We start from the raw sequence: 25,312 nt of genomic DNA, 5'->3' as shown, positions 1-25,312 counted from the left end.
AAATTTTAAAATCCTGCCACTGTTTAAATAACCACACTTATGTTTGTTTATTCCCCGCACCTCACCTCTAGACATTCTAATTCTAAGGGGTTAACTTTTAAAGAGACCTGCATTGCACATTACATGTCTTGTTGTGTTGTGGACTACGTATTTCTTTGCTCCCCCACACATAATGCTTTTCAGGCCATCAGGGAGCTTCGACTGTTAGGCGGTATAAAAATGCAATCCATCAATCAACCAATCAATCAATCAAACGTTTTCTTCTTTGCCCTGATTTCTGGATGTTGTTTCACACAGCTCTTGGAAGAGCTGGTGACCCTCATGGACACCTTATCAGTCTGGTACCCTTCCGGCCCAGAGTCTGTGAAGCTCTACCAAGTACAGGTCCAGATGCTTCTCGGGTTCATTGGACAGGATAATTTACAGGTTTGTTGTCTTTCATAATTCACAGTTGGAGAGGTGGGTGGGGGAGGGGGAGATGGCAAGACCCACAAGATGTGTGGTGTAATGGTTACGGAATTGTACTTGTAGTGGGGAGATTTGGATTTGATGTGATAACGTCCCGTGGGAAGCCTCTTCCCCTCTTCCCTGCCTTCATGCACAGCTAGAAGTTTGCATTGGCAGGTTTGGACAAACCCCAGTCTTCTGTTTTGTTGGATTCTCAACAATGGTGGTTTGTACACATGGTCCACCGCTAGACCTAAGGTTTATCCTGGGATCATCCAGGGTTCACCCCTGCCTGAGCACTGGATCCCCTGTGTGTCACCTAGATGAACAGGTTTGACCCCTGGACGATCCAGAGATAAACCTTAGGTCTAGCTATGGCCATGATTTAATTCAAATACGGGTGGATTTGGATTTAAACCTGTGAATGGAACTTTGAAATCCCCTCTCTTCCTGTGTGAAGGAGGAAGGGGGAGCATGTGACTCTTCTCATGGCATGTTCTCTTTACCACAAAGCTTGGTTTGCTGTGATGCCTGGATGTGGCTGATCGGTCTCAGCTTAACTTACCATGCAGGGCTGTTGTGAGGATAAATAAAGAGTCCCTGTATGTCTCTGTGACCTCTTTGGAGGAAGGGTGAGATAAAAAAATGTAATAATATATCCACTGTGCGGTGAGGAAATGCAATTCCCCAGCATGTATGTTCAAGTTTTGTCTCGTTAGACTGAACTGAATCTACATCAGTACTGCAATACAGATAGACGATAAGACCTAAGCCTACGGAAAGCCAAGGATCCCCTAACATGAAGTGCATAATTTTGGCACCTCAAAACCAACAAATGGCTTGCTTGCTCGGTCATTTCCCTTTTTTCCTCCAAATGCCTGGGTGACAAGGAGCCAGGAACATGCCATTTCTTTTTTTCTTTAAGCATTTGCTATGGATGTGTCTACCAAAGAATTTCTCCAGGTTTAGAAGCTTACAGAATGCTTAACGTGACTGGGAGATGGCCCAGCAAAAGGCGTCATGATTGATCTGTTCGTGGCTTTGTAACAGGAAACCCTGAAAGGTGTTACCTAATGGAAAATGCATCGCGGTCTATAGTAACATGATTTTTTTTTAAGAGGAGTTCTCTAGTTTCTCAGCTTTGGCCTCAAAGTATGATCTGTAGCTAATACAATACAGCAGTCTTTTACACCTTAATGTCCTCCAGAAGTTTTGGACTTCAATACCCATCAATCCCATGGGTGACCATGCTGGTTGGGGGGCAATGGGTGTTGTAGTCCAACACATAATGGCAATGATGGGTGTTGCCACAAAACATATCTAGAGGGCTACCAGTAGGCCACCCCTGATCTATAACTTGCCAGTCTTCCATGGAACGGAAGGTGGTCTATATAGGGTCCTTGGGCCGTCTCCCATCCAGGCACTGACAAGGACTGGACCTGCTTAACTTCTCCAAGACTTCTGTATAACATCCTTCCCCAACCTGGTGCTCTCCAGATGTGTTGGACCTATTGTTGCCTGATGTGCTGGACTACATCTCTCTCTCTTGCCAGGTGTGCGCAATGGCTGCCGCCAAGCTCAACACTCTTCTTCAGACCAAAGTCCTGGACCACCAAGCCGAGTCCTGCTACCTGCTGGGCAAGCTGGAAGGCATCCTGAGCAGGTCGATCCGAGAAAAGACGGAAACCTACTCCTTCTTGATCCCCCTCGTCCGAACCCTCGTTTCCAAAATTTACGACCTTCTCTTCATGAGCCTGCACTTGCCTTCCCTGCCTTCCACCAACGGGAGCCCCTCCTTTTTTGAGGACTTTCAGGTCTACTGCGGCACTGACGAATGGCAGGTTTATATCGACAGATACGTAAGTCGTGGCTCCCCTTCTCCGCCTGTGCTTTTCTCCCCCTTGGGCGGCGGGAGGAGGAAGGGCACCCGGCCGGTTTTTTAACCCTCTTGTCATTTGTGCGCCAGATCATTCCAAATATGAAGCAGTACGAACTCAGCACGTTCAGCGATGGCCACGAGCACATGGCAGTCTATTGGAAGGATTGCTATGAGGCCTTGATGGTGAACATCCATAAGCGGGAGAGAGAGCGGGGAGAAAGCAAGCTCAAATTTCAGGTAGGGATCTTATTTTGGCTTGAGTGGAGTGAACTGTGCAGCAGTTCTTCCAGCAGGATCTGAAGGAAGCTTGGAGGATGGCAACAAGGGAGAGGGCCTTCATAGAATCATAGAATAGTAGAGTTGGAAGGGGCCTATAAGGCCATCGAGTCCAACCCCCTGCTCAATACAGGAATCCACCCTAAAGCATCCCTGACAGATGGCCTCTTGAAGGCCTCTAGTGTGGGAGAGCCCACAACCTCCCTAGGTTACTGATTCCATTGTCATACTGCTCTAACAGTCAGGAAGTTTTTCCTGATGTCCAGCTGGAATCTGGCTTCCTGTCACTTGAGCCCATTATTCCGTGTCCTGCACTCTGGGAGGATCGAGAAGAGATCCTGGCCCTCCTTTTAAGTATTTGAAGAGTTCTCTCATGTCTCCCCTCAATCTTCTCTTCTCCAGGCTAAACATGCCCAGTTCTTTCAGTCTCTCTTCATAGGGCTTTGTTTCCAGTCCCCTGATCATCCTGGTTTCCCACCTCTGAACACGCTCCAGCTTGTCTGCGTCCTTCTTGAATTGTGGAGCCCAAAACTGGACGCAATACTCAAGATGAGGCCTAACCAGGGCCTTTTCAGTGGTGCCCCCCTCCCCAATTATGGAACGATCTCCCTGACGAGGCTTGCCTGACGCCAACATTGTTATCCTTTCGGTGTGACTTCAATTCTCCCAGGCATTTAACAGCATATGCTGAGGGTTTTTTTCTTACCACCACCATTTATTGGGCCCGAGTAAGTGGAGGGTGAACAAGCCAGTTGCCATGGTGAAGAGGAAGTGCAGGTCCAGGGGGCTCTTGTCAGCAGGCCTCTGCTGGGTTGTAGGCCCTCGGCAGGCCTAACCTTGGGTCCAGCCATGCCTACCCTTGATGCATGATCCCAGGTTGGTGTCAGCAGTTTGGGACGGTGTTTTGTGGGACAGCGTCAGACATTGTTACTTGTGGAAATCTCTTCCTTTCACCAATTCCGTTGATGGTGGTAGCTAAATCACATGGGAAGGAACCACATTGCCAGCTCAGTCAAAGTGGATCACTCACACATCCTTTTGGCCCGTGTGGAAGGCTCTCCCTAAGCTTTCCACCAAGGTCGTCCTCGGACAACTTCTGCTCTTGAGTGGGTCTTTTTCTGGCTGTGGATCTCTGCTTGGATAACGACAGGACCATCCAACTACATTTCTCTTGTAGTTTGGATTGCTATTTTGGAGATGGTTTGAATCTCTTGTGTATCCGGTTTTTTGACGTCCTTTCATCATCTCACATGCACTTACAATGCTGCTAAATTTATTTCCAACTTTTGCCTCTAGGAATTCTTTGTGGAGCCATTTAACCGAAGGGCACGGCAGGAAAACCTACGTTACAACAGCATGCTGAAGCAGCTGAATAACCAGCACATGGCAACGCTGAGGCAGTGGCGAGCCACAAAACTCTACCTCACCTGTGAACAGGGCCCCTGGGCTGAAAGGTAGGCGGAGACACCGCTGCCTCTTGCTCCTAGCAGACAGCGTTTTACCTTAGTTGTTGTTAAGATTTCGAATATTAGTGTGAAGTTTGGGTATATAGCTCAATTCCCAGCAATTACTTTCTGCTGAGAGGCACAACTTAGCAAATGTTGCTAAATTGTGCATGAGGAGCGCACACACGTACACCCCAAACCATGGTGATTTTGTTTCCATAGTTTATCCTTTTACAGTCTGGATAATTAAAATCTTCCTAACTGAATTCTCCTTGGCAGTTCTAATCTGATTGTGTGAAACTAGGGCTTAGCTGATCGATTACAAATGTGTTCCTGATTAATCAGGCAAATAAGAGAGCCAGTGTGGCGTAGTGGTTAGAGTGTTGGACTGGGAGTTGAGAGATCTGGGTTCAAGTCCCCACTTAGCCATGGAAGCTCACTGGGTGACTTTGGGCCAGTCACAGACTCCCAGCCCAACCAACCTCACAGAGTTGTTGTTGTGAAGCTAAAATGGAGAGGAGGAGGAGGATTATGTGTGCTGCTTTAGGTTCCTTGGAGGAAAAAGGATGAGATATAAATTAAATAAATAAACCAAATTTTTTTTTTATATCAGTACAATATTTTAAAAGAAAAATTTGGAGAGCTGCCGTCTTAGGAGGTACTGCCCTCTTCTGTTTCACTCTAGGGAAAATACAAGGGCATCATCTAAAAACAAGCCGTATGCGTTCTCTTCAGCATTATTGTTTTGTTCCCATGCAAATTATGAAGATTTACAGTGTAATCCTACACGTGTCTCCTCCGAAGCAAATCAGTGGATCTTATTCTCGGGTAACTGACTACAGGATTGCACCCATAGTCAATTAATTAATAGATTAAAACTTCTATGATCCATCAACTATGATTTCTTACATGACGCGAGAGTCCAGTGTGATGGACCATCACCGGTTAATATCCGCATTCCTTTAGGCAGGGGTGAGCAACTTGTGGCCTTTCATATAATTTGGCCTACAACTCCCATCAACCCTAGCCAGCATAGCCAATAGTGAGGGATGATGGGAGTTGTGGGCCAAAACATCTGGAGGGCCACAATTTGCCCACCGCTGGTTTATGGGGCAAGACAAGTGGCGGAGAAAAAAAAATATCCTGGAAACATTTGGAATGCAATGGATGACCTGATGGTGGGTTGTGTGATCATTTTGCTCTATCCTTTACATTTTACGTGTCGTTGCCGGTCCTTGGAGACTTCATGTCGGTCTAATAAAGGCTGAATTTCACACATGAGGAAATTATCCAATTATAACCATATCTTTTTAATACATGTATAAACGTTGTGTTGTCTCTCATTGGGTCTGTGAGCGTATAATAAACGATGATTTACCATAATTTCACTATGCCTCCTGAAAACATACCTTTTCATACAGAATTTCCCTGGGCTGTAACTTACCTGATTTTATATTGCATTCTTAAACTTTTGACGTTTTGAATTTATTTGGATACTTGATGTATTTTATGGTTTTAATTGTGCACTGCCCAGAGAGCCTCGGGTATTAGGCAGTATAAAAATGCAATAATATATATATATATCATACACACCCACACACACACACACGTTGTGCTACTTTGAGCTATTATGCAGGGGCGTTTTGCACTCCCCTAACATGGCACAGGAGATGCTTCTCTCTTCCCGCCTTGTTCTGGTAACATAGGGTGACCAACTGTCAGGATTTCCCCGGATTTGTCCTGGTTTTTGTTCTTTCCATGGTGTCAGGGGGGATTTTCTATAATTTTCAATAATGTCCTGGAATGACACACCTTCCTCTTTAAGGCTGCCATTAGCATGGCAGGAGGGAGTGACATGCTTTCTTGAGGCACATCATTCTCCCACCCCGAGCTCCAATTGAGGTCTTAAAGGGGAAAGTGGGTCATTCGTGGACATTATAGAAAAGGCCCCAATTGGAGTGGATGGTGGTGGTGCAGAATGAAATCCTTTCCCCTCCTCCACTCCAATCGGGTTCTTTAAGGTGGCGGGGGAATAACATACTTTCTGCAGGGCTCAGAAAGCTGCTTCCCCACACACACACTAGGTGTCCTCCTTTTTGGTTTCCCAAATATGGTCACCCTAGGTAACATGTTTCATGTGGATGGGACCAGTGACACGGTCACCTCCCACTCCAACCTGGCTGGGTGGCAAACCCATGGTAAGGAACCACATCACTGTCCCTTATCCGAAAGAGTGACTTCTCCCGTATGTTCCTGCTCTATTGCCAAGATCATCTTTGGAGACGTTTCTGTGGGCGCTGTCGCCCACAGTGGCTTCCAGGGCAAGAGCCTTCACTGTAGTGCCCGCCCCCCATCTATGGAATGCCCTTCCCAGGGAGACCCACCTGGCGTCATCGCTGTAATAGAGACCAGATTTTCCTCTTCCGGCAAGCATCTAACCTTTTGCTCTGATTATTAGCTGTACTGCTGGCTTTTAATATTGTTAATGTCTTCATACTTTATTAGTTTGGTATTTTGTACTGGTCTGGTCGTTTATCGTTGTGTTGGGGTTTTGATGATTGTAACTGCCCTGAGGGCATTTGCCACTTGAAATGTATATAACTTAAATTGATGATGATGATGATATCATGATCATCATCCTCATCCGTTGCTCCTTCATACCTTACTGGAGCATTGTGGGAAGGAGCTATTGAAAAGCACCTTCCCACCATTGCAGGTAAATATTTCTCTGCCCTTAACTGCTGCACCGTGTTTGTGAAGGTTGAAACCCACTTAGAGCGCAGCGATGTTCTTCTGTTTTAAAGTGTGTTTCTCCACCCCGCATTTCTTTTTCAATACAAACTCTTCTAGCAGTGAAGTTGCGCGCCTGTCGTGCCTTTTAACTTATTTTGAATATGTTCCTTTCACCAGGAAACTGAATCTAATTCACTGGAAACTTTCAAACGTGGAAAATTACTCGCGAATGAGGCTAAAATTAGTACAAAATTACAATTTCAACTCTCACCAGGAAGCCAGCGCCCTGAGGGACAATCTAGGTGAGATCTAAGGGCTACTATGTTTCTGAGCTAATGCATTAGAATCACTGCTCTGTTTCCTTTCATCTTTAGGATATTGTGTCTTGTAGTTGTTCTAAAATATGTTGTTCCGTTTCTGAGCATTTCAGCCTGTTTTCATATAATAAACATGATTACACAATTTAAATAGAATCGTAATTGATTTTTTCGTATGGCTGGAGGCCTGTCTTCAAGAGTTTCTTTACCCATCAGCAAATGCTCTAGTGTAGCCTTCCCCCAACCTGGTGACCTCCAGGTGTTTTTGACTGCAGCTCCCAGCATTCCTGATCGTGGGTCATGTTGCCTAGGGCTGACTGGAGTTGCAGTGCAAAACACCTGAAGGGCCGCAGGTTGGGAAAGGCTGCGTGAAATGGAGTGTGGTTTGTTTAACTGGGAATCCTCACTTCCTCTCCAAAAGGTGTGCAGCAGGTGCCGCCGTCAAGTGAGGCTTTGCTTCTGGAGGCGGTGAAGCAAGTGAAAGCCAGCGACCAGGAGGAAGAGGATGTCCTTGAACTGCCAGAGGAAGAGCCAGCAACCACTGGAAACATGTATGTATGCAGGACAGCTGGGCAAACCCTGGGCCAGAATCCAAAGGGCTACTTTAGGCTTGCCCAGGGGTGTGGCCACACTCAGCACTGCGTTTGGTCGTACTGGATTTGAACAGCAGACCACTATGCCCTTATTGCAGGCTATTTTTCAAAATGTCCTCACTTTCGGAAGGCAATTTCGGAAGGCAACTGACCTGTGGTATAGGAGAGCTGCTTTCAAGAATCACGTGGCCCAAGCGCCCTTGGTTGAGCAGACCTAATTGGATCCTGGCCCAAATATACCTGCAGGAAGCAATCGTGTGTGATGTCTCTTGGGCCAGGAGGAATAAGACATAAAAATGCCCCTCCCATGAGTGCAAGTGCTATCTATAGTTATTACAACTGAGACTAAGCTGAACAGTTTTGGGTTTTTAATATTTCCTGAAGGAGTGTTAACAGAGCTATGAATTTGCCATATCAAAACTATTGTCTGGAGAAGAGTACACATCTTTTGAGGGTGAATTCCTAGAACAGCCTTTCCTAGGCTGGTGCCTTCCAGATGTTTTTGGACTACAACTCCCCTTAGCCCCAGCTTGCATGACCAATGGTCAGGGAAGATGGCAGATTTATTTATTTATTTATTTTATTTAAAACATTTATATCCCGCCCTATATTATTAAGATCTCAGAGCGGCATACAGATAAAAGCATACAGTATAAAACAATAAATATGCACAGTTAAAAACAAATTAAACAAGTTTATTTATATACTGCCCCATAGCCGAAGCTCTCTGGGGCAGTTTACAAAAGTTAAAAACAGTAAACATTAAAAACAAATATACAAAGTTTAAAAACATAACAAGCATAAAAACAACAGTATCTTATAAAAACAGCTATTCTGGGGTCTGTTAAAAACAAACAAACTCAGCTCATGTTTTTAAATGCTGTTAAATGCCTGGGAGAAGAGAAAGGTCTTAACCTGGTGCCGAAAAGATAACCGTCTCAGCGCCAGGCGAGCCTTATCGGGGAGATCATTCCATAATTGGGGGCCACCATTGAAAAGGCCCTCTTCCTTGTTGCCATCCTCTGAGCTTCCCTCGGAGGAGGCACTCGGAGAAGGACTTTAGATGTAGAGCGCAGTGAGCGGGTAGGTTGATGTCGGGAGAGGCGTTCCATCAAGTATTGTGGTCCCAAGCCATGTAAGGTTTTATAGGTCAAAGCCAGCATCTTGAATTGGGCTTGGAAACGCATAGGCAGCCAATGCAAACGGGTTGTAGTCAGAAGTATCTGGAGAGCACCAAGTTGGGGAAGGCTGACCTTAACCATAGTTGACGCTAACTAGTTTCCCTCTTAAGCAAGATTTGGAGATGGTTTAGAAATCCTGGTTAAATGCGGAAGCTGGTTATTGTTTAACCACAAGGCAGGTACTAATATATCCTTTTACTGTGATTCAGGCAAGAGAGGGAGGGAGGAGGGTCAGGGAGAGAGTGTGTCTCCCCCTGGCAGAGTTCTTGTCTCTTTCCTGAATTGACCGGAGCTATTACATCTGCATGGGCCAGGGCGGCTTGGGTTGTGACATAAAACACCTTTAAAGCAATAATCCCCATCATTTTCTGAGAGGTCACCTTGTCTCATTTCCTGGGGTAACTTTTTGGGAGCTCCCATCCAAGTCAAGTCTCTCATTTGGTAATGCCATTGCAGGGATGAGAAGGAAGAACAGAGCCAGAAAGAAAAGCTCGTCCTGTCTGAAGACTGTGAACTGATTACAATCCTTAATGCGATACCTGGCAGGCTGGAGATCACCACCCAGCACATCTATTTCTATGATGGCAGCATCGAAAAAGAGGAAGGTGAGGCCTTTGGAGGACGTTCTTCGTACCATCGAGCAATGTGCGGTCAATCCGCTATCACAACCTTAGTATGAATTCCTTGTACAGAGGAAAATAAAAAGCCCAACAGTTTAGAATTCAGCACAAAAGGAACTCCGGCTCCAATCCTGCATTGCATAGGAGAAAGATTTGGGTGATGGCACAGTCTCAGGTTATAGAGCAAGAGTGCTCTCCTGCCTTTGAAAACACAAGGATTGTGCAATTCTACATGTATTCTTCTCTTTTATTTATTTATTTATTACATTTATATACTGCCCCATAGTTGAAGCTCTCTGGGTGGTTTACAAAAGTTAAAAACAGTGAACGTTAAGAACAAATATACAAAAGCTTAAGCCCATCAAAAGCATAAAAACAACAATATCCATTTAAAACAACTATTCTTGACCTGGTGCCAAAAATGTTGGCGCCAGGCAAGCCTCGTCGGGGAGATCATTCCATAATTGGGGGGGCCACCACTGAAAAGGCCCTCTCCCTTGTTTTCATCTTCTGAGCTTCCCTCGGAATAGGCACTCAGAGGAGGACCTTAGATGTTGAGCATAGTGTACATGTCGGGATACACCGCTTTTGGTGTGTGTGTGTGTGTATTTTTAAGTATTTCAGAATAAAATTAAGCTCCTTGGGTAAATGCGGAACATTGCCCTTGGCATTTTGTTACTGACTCTGATCTTTCACAGGAAGTGCCACGCGCAAGGCAATTTATACCGGCCCAAGAGGAGGGTTTTGAGACGTGTCAATGAGCTCGGGTAGTTCTCGTGCAGATTGAAGCATACGGAAGGCATGCGGTCATTAAGCTGCAGAGTGTTATGTAGAGGGATGATTTATTTTGAATGTTTTTTGACCCCATTGGTTACATCCTCTGTACATAGCTTTGATTGAAATGAATCAGGGCACAACACTACGGCCTTTCATTGTTTGAGGGACCATAGGATAGTGGGTATGTCTGCACCGGCTGGCTCCCGAGGTCAGAAAACTGATCTCAGGGAGGAGGAAAAATGGGACGTTCCGTTGGACGGGGAGGGAGGAGGCCAGGATGCAAGCTCTCCCGAGCCACTTCCAGCCTCCTTCCTTCCCTGTCTAGCAGAAAACCCAGCAACCGGAGGATGGCGAGGTGAAGATCACCTCTGCCGTTACTCCTGTACTGCCAGCTTCAGCTGCTAGGGTATTGGGTACACAGAAGCCTCTGAGTTCAGAGGCTTCCACAACCCATAAGAGTGTGCTCTTAGTCAGCTTCAACATTTCCAAAGTGTGTTGAACATTCCAGTCTGATTGGGTGAGTGTTTTATTTTGACAGTTGGTGTATTTATATGTCTAACGTATCATATTTAATGGCTTTGATACCACAAAAAATATAATAGAATCATAGAATAGTAGAGTTGGAAGGGGCCTATAAGGCCATCAAGACCTACCTCCCCCACTCAGTACAAGAATCCACCTTAAAGCATCCCTGACAGATGGTTGTCCAGCTGCCTCTTGGATGCCTCTAGTGTGGGAGAGCCCACAACCTCCCTAGGCAACTGATTCCATTGTTGTACTGCTGTAACAGTCAGGAAGTTTTTCCTGATGTCCAGCCGGAATCTGCCTTCCTTTGAGCCCATTATTCTGTGTCCTGCACTCTGGGATGAGAAGAGTTCCTGGCCCTTCTCTGTGTGACAAGAAAAGAAAATCCTGCTGTTTATTTAGTTTAGGCTTATGGACAAAGTTTTCACGTGTTCACTTTCTAGAATAGTTTTTTCTCAGAGGCAATTTTTGTTTTCTGATTTGTGGTACCAGCTCCGTCTGGCTTGCATGCACTCTCTGAATGTATTTCAGGACCATAACTGAAGTGCTTCTGTTTCTAGGCATAGGATTTGATTTCAAATGGGCTCTCTCTCAAATTCGAGAGATTCACTTGCGCCGCTACAACTTGAGGAGGTCAGCCTTGGAGATCTTCTTTATAGACCAGACAAACTACTTCCTTAACTTTAAAAAGGAGGTACGTAATCAGATGGTGACTTCAGACAATTGTCTCGTGGTTTACAGATGAATGTTTTCAGCTCAGCTGCTTAACGCAAAACAAATTCTTCACAGTGCCAAAAGATTAGACCTACGAGGCATGTGATGGTGGAGCAGCTAAACACCTCTCCTCATCTTAGGTTTTATTAGATGTACACCTAAGATGTTTTTAAATGGACAAAAGTGGTTGAAAACTGTGTAACATTCAGAAAAAACATATATCATACTATGAATAGTAGAAAGTGGGATAGAACGTGTTTGGCTGGATTCTAATTTATAAATCAGTAAAAGGCAAATGCCCATTCTTTGCAGAACACTTACTTCACATTTTACTGGCTGAGTTACCCAATGTACTTTCTTTATCTTATAGTCAAGAAATAAAGTGTACAGCCGAATTCTGTCTCTATGCTCTCCAAATATTAGTGGGACCAGATCTCCACAAGAATTGTTTAAAGCATCAGGACTGACCCAGGTACGGCAACGTTACCAGGAATGGCATAGCAATTTTTTTTAAAATTTGTGTCCAGTGATGAGAGAGAACCTTTTTTGCAATTTTAAAAAGCTGCTGTCTCTTCCAGTCGCTTTCTGGCTTTGGAACTCAGAGGAACCCACTTTGCTCTAAAGAGCAGCATTTTTGTAAAGCGCGATGCTGTCCAATTTGGCCTAATATTATTAGTTCTCATGTTAGCTACATACTGTAAAATTTCTATGTTGTTTAAAACATTCTCTTCGCATGTAGGAGATATCCTAAATAAGGCAGCCAAGCTTGGACATAAACTTTTAAACATTTGTTAGTAGTTATGTGAACCCAGTGGTGCCCACATCCTGAGGCCTTTTCTTTAGATGTTTCTAATTATTTAACCCACTTTGAGCCATTTGAATACGGTGGGATAGATATCTAAATAAATGTGAAATGTAAATGTTCCCTTAATTTTGTCACATCGAGGGCACAACCCTATGCTTGTTTAGGCAGCAGAAACTCCTACAACAACTCCCAGCATTCCCTGGCCAACATTGGCTGATGGAATGCTGGGAGTTGTAGGACTTCTTAAAAAAACACACTGGTAAGATACGTGATTTACTGTGCTACTCATGAATAGGTTCAATATTGCATTTTTTATCTTTAGAAATGGGTGAACAGGGAGATTTCCAACTTTGACTACCTCATTCAATTAAATACTATGGCAGGGCGGACCTATAATGACCTGGCACAGTATCCGGTTGTAAGTATTTTTCCTGTCAATTGTTTCTGATTAGATACATTGTTACATTTTGTCAAAATGTTTTGTCAAAAGATGGCTGTGAGTTCTGAAGGAGACCTTTCTTTTCCTGTTCAAGTTTCCTTGGATCTTACGGGACTACACTTCCGAAGAATTGGATCTGAATAATCCAGCTGTGTTTCGGGATCTGTCGAAACCCATTGGTGTGGCAAATGAAAAGAATGCCAAGGCTGTTCAGGAAAGGTATTTAATCTGAAACAATCACCCAAAAGTATTTAGTTAATATTGCCTTATTTTTCTGTGTGAGAGCTCTTGGTTTTGTTTATCTCTCTATTCTGACTGGGAACCCTGGTGCTGGTTCAAACGGTAACAGAGGAATTCATGAAGATCTCATAGGTGGGAACTAAGTTGATGCAGCATTTAAAGATTAGGTAAAAGGAGATCAAGAGTATAAACATGTCCATTCAAATCATCATCATCATTTATTATACGGTCACAGACCCAATAAGAAACAGTGGCACAGACATCATTAAGAAAGTAAAAACACAATCATTAAATCATTATGGTGAAGGCAGAGAAATTATTAAAACATATGCATGTTTAAAATATCGCAACATAGTTAAGATACCTGAGACAAAGGGGCAGGGGAGGAAAACAACAACTTGAGATAGAAGTTGCTATTACGTTGGGGAAATCGTCTTACGAGTCCTTTGTACAGAGAAAAGGAACCCATAGCCACTGCCTCTGTGGTTGGTTTGTTAATCCCTGCCAGGAAGTCTTCCAAATACTGCTCAGATGACCTTCCAGGGCATTTCCTCATGATAAGGCCAAGACGTCTATTTCGTTCCTCCCTGTGGAGGCTACATTCAAAAATATTTTTTTAAAAAATGCCCTAACATTCAAGTCAATTGCCACGTGGTTTATGAAATTAGAATATTTTATTATTTATGTATTTATTTATTTAAAGTACTTTTATCCCACTCCTCAGCCACAAAAGGCTCCCAGAGAAAGGTTATCATGAATCAGTAAACAAGGCTTGCAATCTATATATATAAAAAAAAAAACAGGACACACAAGGAAAAAGGGGTGGGGTTGGAAGAAGAAAAATTAAGTAGACTTTCAGCAGGGCTGGTGGAATGGCCCTGCTTGCTCTCTCATTTCCAGGGGGTGGGGTAGTCCATCTGGAGCAGATACTGATGTCCCCTTTGCCTTCTTCTGCCTCCCTCACTCCACCTTCTTTCCCACAGGGCCGTTGATGTCAGCTAGCCCTAATATATTAGATTCTGCCTTAAAAATACAATATTCAATCCATCAGTGACATATCACAAAAGTGTGGTTTAAGAAAAGCTGTTCAACATTAGGATGGCTGAGTGATGACTTCAGAAGAACGTCCTGTAGATCCTGAGATGGCTTCCGGTTCTGTTTTCAGAGCTTGCTCCAATGCGTCACTTACTTTCAAGCTAGAGCTCGGTTTCCAAAATTCTGTGTGGTGCTTAATATTTGCTTAATATTTGCTTCAGTTAGTGAGAAAATCCTGCTAGATTCGCAATTATGGAAACAGATGGTTTGTTTCTTTTTCAAAGGTATGAGAACTTTGAAGATCCCCTTGGAATTATTGACAAGTTCCACTATGGCACTCACTACTCCAATGCAGCTGGGGTCATGCATTACCTCATTCGTGTTGAGCCTTTTACCACGTTGCATATCCAGCTTCAGAGTGGCAGGTATGACGTGAAGAAATAAGGGATGTCTTAATACTTGTTGTCTCCTTCATGGATTAATTGTCACCTTTTTGCAAAACATACACACCTTGAATATTTTATTTTTTCCTTACTTGGGAAAATGGATAGCTCCGGGATCACACTGTGATGTTTTCGCGTATTTACCATTGAGAGCTTTTTCCTGAGAAACGTTTATGCAAACATTTCAGAGAAGCTACAAATCTTACAAAGCATTTGGTTAAAACGACAGCAACAAAAAATTCCTTTGGACAAAAGGAAAATGCATTTTACATGGATTGCCAGCTAATTTCAGCATTATATGTCTCACTCCTGTCCATAGAATGTGCAGGAGAGCATGGTGTAGTGGTTAGAGTATCAGACTATGTCTGGGAAGACCCAGGTTCGAATCTCCACTCAATCATGAGGCTACTACTGAGAAACATTAAGCCCGTTACTATCTCTCAACCTAAACTGCTACATAGGGTTGTTGTAGGCATAAAATGGGGAAGGCAAGGAGGGGATGAACTGTGTTTACAATCCTGAACTCCTTGGAAGAAGAGGGCAAAATAAAAAATGTACCAATGAAAAAAGAAGGGTTAAAATCAAAGTTCACTTACTAAGTAACATATCCGATTGAACATAATTGGACACTTCTGAATAAAAGTGCTTAGGATCGTGCTGTAAAAAAATAGAATGATAAACTGGGATTATGGCCACTCTAAATTAGAAAGGGAGCAAAATGGATCAACTTGGAATTCATAGAATCATAGAATAGCAGAGTTGGAAGGGGCCTAAAAGGCCATCGAGTCCAACCCCCTGCTCAATGCAGGAATCCCCCCCTAAAGCATCCTTGACAGATGGTTGTCCAGCTGCCTCTTGAATGCCTCTAGTGTGGGAGAGCCCACAACCTCCCTAGGTAACTGATTCCATTGTCGTACTGCTCTAACAGTCAGGAAGTTTTTCCTGATGTCCAGCTGGAATCTGGCTTCTGTGTCCTGCACTCTGGGAGGCCCTCCTCTGTGTGACAACCTTTTAAGTATTTGAAGAGTGTTATCATGTCTCCCCTCAATCTTCTCTTCTCCAGGCTAAACATGGCCAGTTCTTTCAGTCTCTCTTCATAGGGCTTTGTTTCCAAACCCCTGATCATCCTGGTTGCCCTCCTCTGAACCCGCTCCAGCTTGTCTGCGTCCTTCTTGAATTGCGGAGCCCAGAACTGGAGGCAATACTCTAGATGAGGCCTAACTAGGGCCGAATAGAGAGGAACCAGTACCACACATGATTTGGAAACTATACTTCTATTAATGCAGCCCAAAATAGCATTTGCCTTTCTTGCAGCCCTATCGCACTGTTGGCTCATATTCAGCTTGCGATCTACAACAATTCCAAGATCCTTCTCGTTTGTAGTATTGCTGTGTTGTGCTGGAGTTGTGCACTGACGGTTGCATCTCGTATTTTAAAGGGAAGGAATTACAAGCTGCCAATTATCGAATGTCTGTCGAGGCGTACAAACGTCCTGGCAAAATTTGTAATGGGCACACGCACTATTTCCCACTACACCCTTGTCGCTCTCATCCAGAATCTCATTTGTGTGTCCAATGCCCAAGCTGAATTCTTGAGTGAAGAAGGTTTTACCATTCGGTTCAATGGAGTGTTGTGCGCAACTTCGTATTCTCGCACTGTTGCTCCTCCATTGAAGTGAGTGATGAAAAGTAGAGTTGAAGGAGAAGTCCACATATGCCCTGGAATCACTACCACCCGCCCCGGATTACAGGATGAGGGCATTGAACTGTAGCGGAATGGCCCTAACTGTGCCATTTAAGTGGAATTTCGATGTAGGTACTGAACTTGTAGCTGTTTTGCTTCCGTAACGTTGGATGGCATTAACAGGCTTTTCAATATACGCCCTTGTGTCCCACCCACAGATTTGACTGCGCTGATCGGCAGTTCCATTCCATTCCTGCGACCTGGCAAGCCCTCATGGAGAATCCAAACGACGTGAAGGAGCTAATCCCAGAGTTCTTCTACTTCCCAGAGTTCTTAGAGAATCAAAATAGTAAATAGTCGCATCACAGAATATTTTTGTAGTCCGATGTTTTCCTGAGGGTTGATGGTTGACAGCTAGTTGGCCACAGTGTGAACAGAGTGCTGGACTAGATGGACCCTCGGTCTGATCCAGCAGGGCTCTTCTTATATTCTTATGATTATACTTAGCTATTTAAGTAAAGGGCTTGGCTAAAATTGTGATCCCGTAGTTATAAGAGGGATAAAACATTCAGATTTAGCTAATCACAGTAGAAGTTCTGTAGACAAATTATTATGTGACATTTATGTGGGAAAGCACTTACTTTCCTATGTCAGGGGTGTTGAACCTCTTTCAGCCTGTTGTGGTGGGGGGCAGATTCCAGTGGTGGGCGGGGCTGAGGGCAAGAGGGGCGGGGCCAAAATACCAGCATATTGTCGCTTAAAGCTTTAGGAGAAGCATTTCAGCCTTTTAGAATGGAGGAAAAAACTGCACAAATGCTGAGAAACCACTGAAAGATTGGTGGTTGGGGGAAAGGGGGCAGAGCCAGGGAAATGGGGTGTGGCCATCTGGGGATTCTGTTAAGGACGGATTTGGTTCTTCTTGGGCTTGGTGCTCCCCATCCTTGTCCTAAGTAGTGTTTCCCCCCCTCACTGACAACCTCACTCCCTAAATCTGGCTCTCATAAATGCTTACTTGCTATGGTTAATAGCTGCTGAAACCATATTGCCTTATCTGCACTCTCCAGATTTCAGCTTGGGTCAGCTACAGATCTCAAAAGAAGTGGTGAACGATGTTGTTCTCCCCAAATGGGCCCATTCACCAGAGGACTTCATTTATAAACACAGGAAAGCATTGGTGAGTTCTATCTTCACCCCCCCACCCCACCCCCTCTCGGTGAAGTAAACAAAAGCCCCGTTCAGACAACACGCTAAGCCATGCTGCTTAACCACAACATGGTTAATGCATTCCGTTAACCATGTTGTGGTTAAGCAGCATGGTTTAGCACAGCCTTCCTCAACCTGGGGTGCTCCTGATGTGTTGGACTACAACTCCCAGAATGCCCCAGCCAGCTCTGCTGGCTGGGGCATTCTGGGAGATGCAGTCCAACACCTCTGGAGCGCCCCAGGTTGAGAAAGGCTGGGTGTTGTCTGAACGGGGCCAAAGAGTTCAGAATGCATACCACCAACAAGGCTAAATAAAGTGTAAGTTGTGCTACTGGAAATGGCATCGTATGCAGCCTTCACTCCCAATTTTACCTCATAGCAGCGTCTTCCCTAAACAGATTGTAGGCACTTAGGTTTATTTTATTCCATTTGCCCATGTCAAAGCATGTGCATACAAAAGATACATTAACCCTACGATGAAATACGTAGAATTGATATCACTTTTTGAACTTGAATTATGAATATTTTGCCAACTTGTATTCAGATTTTTTTTTTTTAAAAAAAGCAAAATTGGACTGGAGGAGTTACTGTTTTGAAGAAATTCCATGCTGAAATGTGTTCTTCGTCTCTGTCTTAGGAGTCAGAATACGTCTCTGCTCATCTCCATGAGTGGATAGATCTGATTTTTGGCTATAAACAGAGAGGGCCAGCTGCAGTGGAAGCATTCAACGTCTTCTATTACTGTACTTACGAAGGTACCAAGCCCTATATCCTTTTCATATCGTAGTATCCTACACGTGGGAAAGAGTCATATCAGGGGCAGGGAGTTTACATGGCAGTATGGTTAAAATTTGCACCCTGCATTTGCTACATTATGCCTTACGATGCGATGCTTTTGCCTTACAGTATTATTATTATTTTTATTTATTTATTTATTTATTTATTACATTTTTATACCGCCCAATAGCCGAAGCTCTCTGGGCGGTTCACAAAAATTAAAACCATTAAGAACATAATAAAACAAACAACTGTCTAAAAACACAAATACAAAATACAATATAAAAAGCACAACCAGGATAAAACCACACAGCAGAAATTGATATAGGATTAAAATACAGAATTAAAACAGCAAAGTTTAAATTTAGATGTTAAAATACTGAGAAAATAAAAAGCTGGTAACGAAAGGAGTACAGTGTAGGCGCTAGGTGGACCTTTCTGGGGAGCTTGTTCCACAGCCGGGGTGCCACAGCGGAGAAAGCCCTCCTCCTAGTAGCCACCTGCCTCACTTCCTTTGGCAGGGGCTCACGGAGAAGGGCCCCTGTGGATGATCTTAAGGTCCGGGCAGGTTCATATGGCTAATTCACCACTGATGGCTAATTCATCACTGATCTGAATTATTCTGCATTTGCACCATTTCAAGGCTAGTTGACGAGGTCCATGTAATTTTATGTTTTGATTAGGAGCCTATATTTGCAGCATGGCTAGCAGTCTGTACATGAATTTCTATTTGGTAATACAGTGTACGTACCCGCGTCATACCCACAGGGCACTTCCTAAAGCAGGATCTCACAATTGACTCTAAATCACAGAGTTTAACACTTAAAGAGTTCAGAAAACATTGTGCAGTTTTGTTCTGTACATCAAGGCTGTTAAAAGTTGTTAACTCCCCGTTAGCCAATTCTTGCAGTTATTCTATGATTGCAACAGAAATTCTAAAGGCAGAATGATTCAGCCGTTTGAAGTATGTGGCTCTCATTCAGAAATCCTTGTGCCCGGCAGGGGGCAGACTGCCTGCTTCAGTGAGGCAATTTTCACGTAACTCTAAACCGTGGACCATCTTCAGGCTTGCATACCCTCCTTCCCAACTCCTCCTCTGGTTCACTTGTAATAAGCAGAACAGAAGCCTTTTGCATTTAAAATTAGCCACAGCTCAGTGTGAGTAATGAATTGTAGCTAATAATAACTAAGGTTAGCAGAAACAAGTCAGCTTTGTAAACCATGGCTTGAAGTAGGCTTGTTTCCATTAACCAGAACTAAGATTAGCCACAGTTTGTTGGATTTGGATAAAAGATTAACCACAGTTTGTTGGGTCCAGAAGCAGTAGGAATGTCCAGAACATAGGGGGAAAGACTTTTTTTTCTGCTGGACCCCAAAGAACTGCACCAGACTGAGAGAGTGGACAGGAAGGCACTCAAGCTGAAAGCCTGCCAAGGTCATCCTCATAATGTTAAACTATTGTTTAGTTCATGTCCGCAGAGGTCCTGTGCATGAAAATGTCCTGTCCCAAACAGGTTATCAACATTGTTCAAGTGTAGTTATCTCTATGCCACAAAACTTATTTCTACCCCCAATTTTCTTGTTTTGAACTGAGATATGTGAGTAGGCACTCTATTTGTGTAAAACCCATGGTGCGGCGAAAGCAATCTGTGGTGGAACAGGGACAATGGTGACAAAACTCATATGTCCCTGACAGTTAGGGATGCGAGAATCGGCAAAACTTAAGTCCGCCAAAGTTCTCTAAGTTCCATCTCGAACCTTGTTCAGACTCTAATCGGTATCAGGTTGTGAGCTTTGTTTTTGTTTTTTATGCATGAAAATCTGTGCATATTTTAGTGTGTATTTTTCCAAATGTATACATCAACTGTCTACATCTCCCATTGATTAAAGTGTGTATTTGCTCACATTTTTCAAAAGTACAATTTTTTTCATGCACATTTTAAAAATGTACACATGCTGTCAAACACATTTTGGGGGGTCCAAGAATCACACTGCAAGCTCGGAAATGTATGGACTTTGACCACAGATTGTGTCCGAGTTCATGTTCGACCCAGGTAAATCTTGATCAAAAATGAACTACCTGTGATCTATTTATGGTAAACCTGCAGCCCCAAGATATCAATTTTTCATCTTTCTTGTCAGCTTTAGACTTAACACTCTAAATAGAGCTCCGGCTATTGGGCAGTATAGAAATGAAATAAATAAATAAATAAAATAAACACCCATTAAAGACTTCCTCTTTTTATTTTTTATTTTTATTTATTTATTTATTACATTTTTATACTGCCCAATAGCCGAAGCTCTCTGGGCGGTTCACAAAAATTAACACCATGATAAAACAACCAACAGGTTAAAAGCACAAATACAAAATACAGTATAAAAAGCACAACCAGGATAAAACCACGCAGCAAAATTGATATAAGATTAAAATACAGAGTTAAAACAGTAAAATTTAAATTTAAGTTAAAATTAAGTGTTAAAATACTGAGTGAATAAAAAGTTTATAAATAAATTATTTATAAATTTATAAAAATTTATAAATTTTCTTCTCCAAGCATTCACTCTTCGTTTTCAAAAAACATATTTTTTATAGTGGCTATTGCTTTAACCGTCCAACTAAATGTTTTCCAGCCTGCTCAATCTTAATTAATTTTCAGTGTTGCACTGCAAAATAAAGACCCATGAAAGCTTATGTCATAATGACCCTGCTCAGACAACATGCTAAGCCATGATGGTTAAGCATTTTGAGCTAACCATGATGGCTTTGTGTGTTGTGTGAACCATTCTTAACCATGGTGGCTACATAACCATGGCTTAAACACACTCATTAACCATTTGCTGCAAAAGGGTTAGCGGCCTAACCATGGCTTAGCGTGTCGTCTGAACAGGCCCAATATATTCATTAGTCTTTAAGGTGCCACAAGAATCAATTTGGAGGTGACAGACTTGACCTTGGGGGAGCCAGGAGTGGCGACAAGCGACAGAAAGCTCTGACGTGGGCTGGTCCAAGAAGTCGGAAGCGACTGAATGAATAAACAACAAAATATATATTGTAAATAAGAATCACCATGGATGAATAATACCACCCAACTAACCAATCAATCAATCAACTACTCAGAAAGTGTCCAGAACCAAAGAAAGACTCATTTTTATCACTCCTCTTCAGCTCTTAATTGAACGTAAAATGTGTTAAAGGGCTTTTGAATGTTGAAATGGACTAAGGAGCTGTTTTATATGTTATCTGGAATTGTGTAGTTGCCATTGCCTCTATGGTTATTCCAGCTGCAATCCCAATTATGTCTAACATGTTCCACCCATATGGTCAGGGTGGATTGTATGGTTATGTACCACACCAGAGACACAGTGGGGGTTGTTAGCGTAGTACATCACCACACAATCTGCCCTAACCCCACAGATGGACCATATGGGCAACTTGTGATTCTCCAGATATTTTGGCCTTCAACTCCCCCATCTTCCGTCACTATTGGCTATGCTAGCTTGGGCTGATGGAAGTTGTAACAAAAACATCTGGAAGGCCACCAGTTTCTGTCCCCTGATGTAGACCTTACATGGAACAATGTGAGAACAACCACAGAGGCAACAACCACGTTCCTCTCAGTAACATATAAATATGGTGGAAAACATTGTCTGGGTGAAGGGATCTAATATATTTCCAGAGCCTGGTGCTGATTTTTATGTTATTTATTTGCAATTTGATTCTCATCCCAGGAGCTGTAGATCTGGATGCCTTGACAGACGAGAAAGAAAGGAAAGCCTTGGAGGGGATGATTAATAATTTCGGGCAAACACCTTGTCAGCTCCTGAAGGTAAATCCTTTGGCAGACATAGAGGAGACGGGTGCCGCAGGCACGCTGATGGATGTCCTGAACTGACCTCTCTCTGAGACGTTGTGGTTTGGAGGTTGCCTGCCATGTGGAGTGGGGAGGGAATGTGTGAGCCCGAGGAGGGGTACAGCTCTTGCTGCGGATAGAAATGAGGATGTGTGTGTGTGAATGTCCAAACAGAATCTAAATAGCTGCCGTATACAGAGTTTATCATTCTAACTTTGCTAGAGATCCTTGCGTTCTTTGGAGGGTGTGTGTATGTTTCCTCCTGCCCTGCCCTTGTACTTCATCGCTTGGTTTGCGTGCTTGAGGCTTTTGATTTACGAAGTCGTTGGCCTCTACTCATTGCCACATGTACATGCCTCTGTTGCCCCCCAACCAGCTGATTCGGGGCTGGGGGGAGGGAGACTTAGGACATGGCTAGACGAGGGGGCTGGAGGGGTATGATCTCACGATTTTATGATCGCAAGTTCGTCTCCCTCGTCTACACGCAGCGCGTGATGTCCCAGGAGGAAGAGGATGTCGCGGCCAGCATTTTTTTTAAAAAAAAGCAACAGGAGCTGGAGTATACCATCACTCCAGCGCAAAGGTTAGGTTTTTTTTAAAAAAAAGCCCTGACCCCACTCACCCCTCCCCGATGGGCACGGAGCGCTTGCAGAGCTCTGTGCCCCGTGCCTGGGTCCCAGCTCCATGTGTTTACTCAAAACCGCAATGGCAGGCTGATCATCCTGAGACCGTGGGAAAAATCGAGATGGAAGGGTAGGGCCATACCCTGGGGAAAGGGAGGACTCATCCCTCCCTGCTCCCGGGATCCCCCGTGCGTCATGTGGACGCACAGGGACGATCCCAGGGCGATCCCCAGGTAATTGCCCCATCTAGACATGCCCTTAGGCACGCCTTTGTCCCCAACTTCAGGGCATTGTGGAGGAATGTTTGTGAAACTATGACTTCCACTGCTGTTGGCATTTTACTTCAGGAGCCTCATCCTGCCAGGCTGTCTGCGGAGGAAGTGGTGCAGAAGCAGACCAGAATTGAAAACTGCCCCCTTAACCTGTTCCAGCATCTCCCTGAGCTGAAGTCCTTTTTCATTGAGGTAAGAGCTGGCAACAGCACATACGGTTTAAGCCTTATTAAAAACGTGTGATGCATTTCAACGTTATTGTTTTTAATGATCAGCATTTTAGAGAGAAGTTCCTTCGGAGAGGCATTTCAGCCTTTTAGAAGTGGAGGGGGCTGGGGTAGTGGTGGATTTGCACAGAGCCAGGAAACCACCAAAAGACTGGCGGACAGGGGAAAGGAGGAACCTGGGAAGACACAGTTTGGCCCTCGGGCCCTGAGGTCCTCCAGCCCTGCTTTATAGGAACCTCCAACCTCTTAACCTCTCCTCCCTATAAATATGGATGGGTGTATGTAGGGCGGGCCCCCCCTGTTAATTTTAACCCCTATACATTCTATAATTACGAAAAAAGAAGGGAGAGAGCAAAACAACCATACATGTAATAAAGAGTTGCTTATGTGCCTCCTTCGTTAGTCAACAGCCCTAAGTATTTGTTCCATAGATCTGCAAATTCATCCCTGTTCTCCTACTTTGTCCACGCTACCTGCTCTCGCACTGCTTGTAGCAGCCGTTCTTGGGCCCGTTGGTCCACACCTGGAGGTTGCTTCTGCTGTTAGGTCTGAAGTTCCACTGTTGGTGGAAGCTGCACGCGCCCATTTTGGACACTGCAGAAAAAGTGGAGAATCAGGGACAGTATTTTCTAGAACCCCCCCCCCCAGCCCCCGCTCTGGAGGAGGGTCCAGATAGGCTAGAAGCAACTATACGTCATGGTGAGTCTGCCAAATATGTCTGTACTGTCTTTTAGTGTCGCCAGCAAAAATAACTCTCTCTGTCTCTGTCTCTCTCTTTTTCTCTCAGGGAATCAGTGATGGGATACCCATTGTGAAGGCCATTGTCCCCAGAAATCAATACCGTTCTTTCATGTCACAGGGGAGCCCAGAGATCCTGGTGAGTCAGACAAGCAGAAGTGTTAGCGCTGAAGAATTCCTAATATGGAATTGTCAAGATAACACAATGGTGATCATTATTGAGATTGTCCTCTCTAACAGTAGAAAACCACGTCTCGGGGGCTAGTTTGTGCTGAGCGAATGTTGCCCTCGAGTGAAGTCTCTTCAAGCTGATTAGTTTATGTATTTACTTACTTACTTATTTCCAGAATTGGATAGCTCTATATAAATTAGACTCAAAGGGCAATATCCAATGGTGCTGTTGTGCAAGTAGGTATCAGCTCTGGCGCAATGGGAGGCTAACCCTTGCTAGAGCAACCCCGGAAAACTAGCCCAAACAAGCATTTCTGAAAAGGAACAAGAGTGGTTCTCATGGAGGGGAGCTCTGGTGACCTTCCCAATTTCAGAAATGCTAGTTTGGGCTAGTTTCTGGGGTTGCTGTCGCCTTGGCGCTAGTGGTCGTTGCCTTCAGCGCAGCCTGATGAGTGCTGGTGCATTGCGAGCCTTGGATACTGCCCATGGAGACCTGTGCCGCCCTTAGGCTTATAATCTAAAGACCCACATGAAAAGGAGGGTGAAAGGAGAAGGCAGAGAAGGGAGATGAGTTGCGCCCATCCTTGGTCTTGTTTGTTGTTATTAAAGGAGGGCGCTACATTTGAATTTGCTTTGTTAGAGGCTGGTCTGAATTCTGTTAACTGTCTGGCTTGGATCCATGCGATCCATTTCTGGCTTCGCTGCAAGCTGACACTTGCAACAAATTCCCTGGTATCCAAGATCCTGTCAGACCATTTTGAATCTCCCTGGTCAAAGGCCATGACAAGTAAAATCAACTCAGTAGGCTTATCATCCCCTATGTTACTATCAAGGGATCTAGCTAGTGCCAAATCACTAGTGAAACAGAGGCTGCTTGATATAGACATGCAAGTCCTCCAGAGTGCTGCTCGGGGGCCATGCTCCCCCCAGTCCCTAGGACTATCCGTCTCCTTTTGCAGAGATGGGATGCCTTAACTGCACTGGTTAACACTCCCCAAATACAGGAGAGCATTCTCACTAGCCAGACTTAACGTCCTTCCCTCTAAACTTTTAGATGGCAGATACAACAAAACCCCTCTGATCAACAGATGCTGTCCCTGTAACAATACTGAGGTGGAAACTGTATCACACGTGTTACTGTTCTGTAGATTTTACCAAGGGGCTAGAAATGATCTTCTGAACCCCATTTTACAATCTTTTCCTGGTCACCCAACTGAATTCTTAATGTCCCTTTTACTTCGGAACTCAGACAAATCAATCACCGAGTTCATGGCCAAGTTTTTGAACTTGGCCATTTC

The 25,312-nt window shown here is 44.0% G+C and overlaps 1 protein-coding gene across 1 annotated transcript in view; it reads left to right on the top strand.

The window, feature by feature from the left end:
- NBEAL1 (neurobeachin like 1) overlaps positions 1-25,312 on the top strand; it is a 134,445-nt gene that overhangs the window by 91,205 nt on the left and 17,928 nt on the right. The window contains exons 30-47 of the mRNA XM_063116150.1: positions 298-426; positions 2,001-2,306; positions 2,414-2,563; positions 3,899-4,056; positions 6,958-7,082; positions 7,519-7,648; positions 9,328-9,476; positions 11,354-11,487; positions 11,878-11,979; positions 12,635-12,730; positions 12,846-12,970; positions 14,311-14,451; positions 16,371-16,501; positions 17,217-17,326; positions 17,993-18,110; positions 21,862-21,959; positions 22,954-23,070; positions 23,893-23,982. Of these exons, the coding sequence (XP_062972220.1) occupies positions 298-426; positions 2,001-2,306; positions 2,414-2,563; positions 3,899-4,056; positions 6,958-7,082; positions 7,519-7,648; positions 9,328-9,476; positions 11,354-11,487; positions 11,878-11,979; positions 12,635-12,730; positions 12,846-12,970; positions 14,311-14,451; positions 16,371-16,501; positions 17,217-17,326; positions 17,993-18,110; positions 21,862-21,959; positions 22,954-23,070; positions 23,893-23,982 (2,409 nt within the window). The remainder of the gene's footprint in view (positions 1-297; positions 427-2,000; positions 2,307-2,413; positions 2,564-3,898; positions 4,057-6,957; positions 7,083-7,518; positions 7,649-9,327; positions 9,477-11,353; positions 11,488-11,877; positions 11,980-12,634; positions 12,731-12,845; positions 12,971-14,310; positions 14,452-16,370; positions 16,502-17,216; positions 17,327-17,992; positions 18,111-21,861; positions 21,960-22,953; positions 23,071-23,892; positions 23,983-25,312) is intronic.

Source organism: Elgaria multicarinata, chromosome 2 (assembly GCF_023053635.1).
Source record: "Elgaria multicarinata webbii isolate HBS135686 ecotype San Diego chromosome 2, rElgMul1.1.pri, whole genome shotgun sequence".
Lineage (NCBI taxonomy): Eukaryota > Metazoa > Chordata > Lepidosauria > Squamata > Anguidae > Elgaria > Elgaria multicarinata.
Note: the sequence above shows the minus strand (reverse complement) of the source record. Positions and strands in the feature narration are given on the sequence as shown.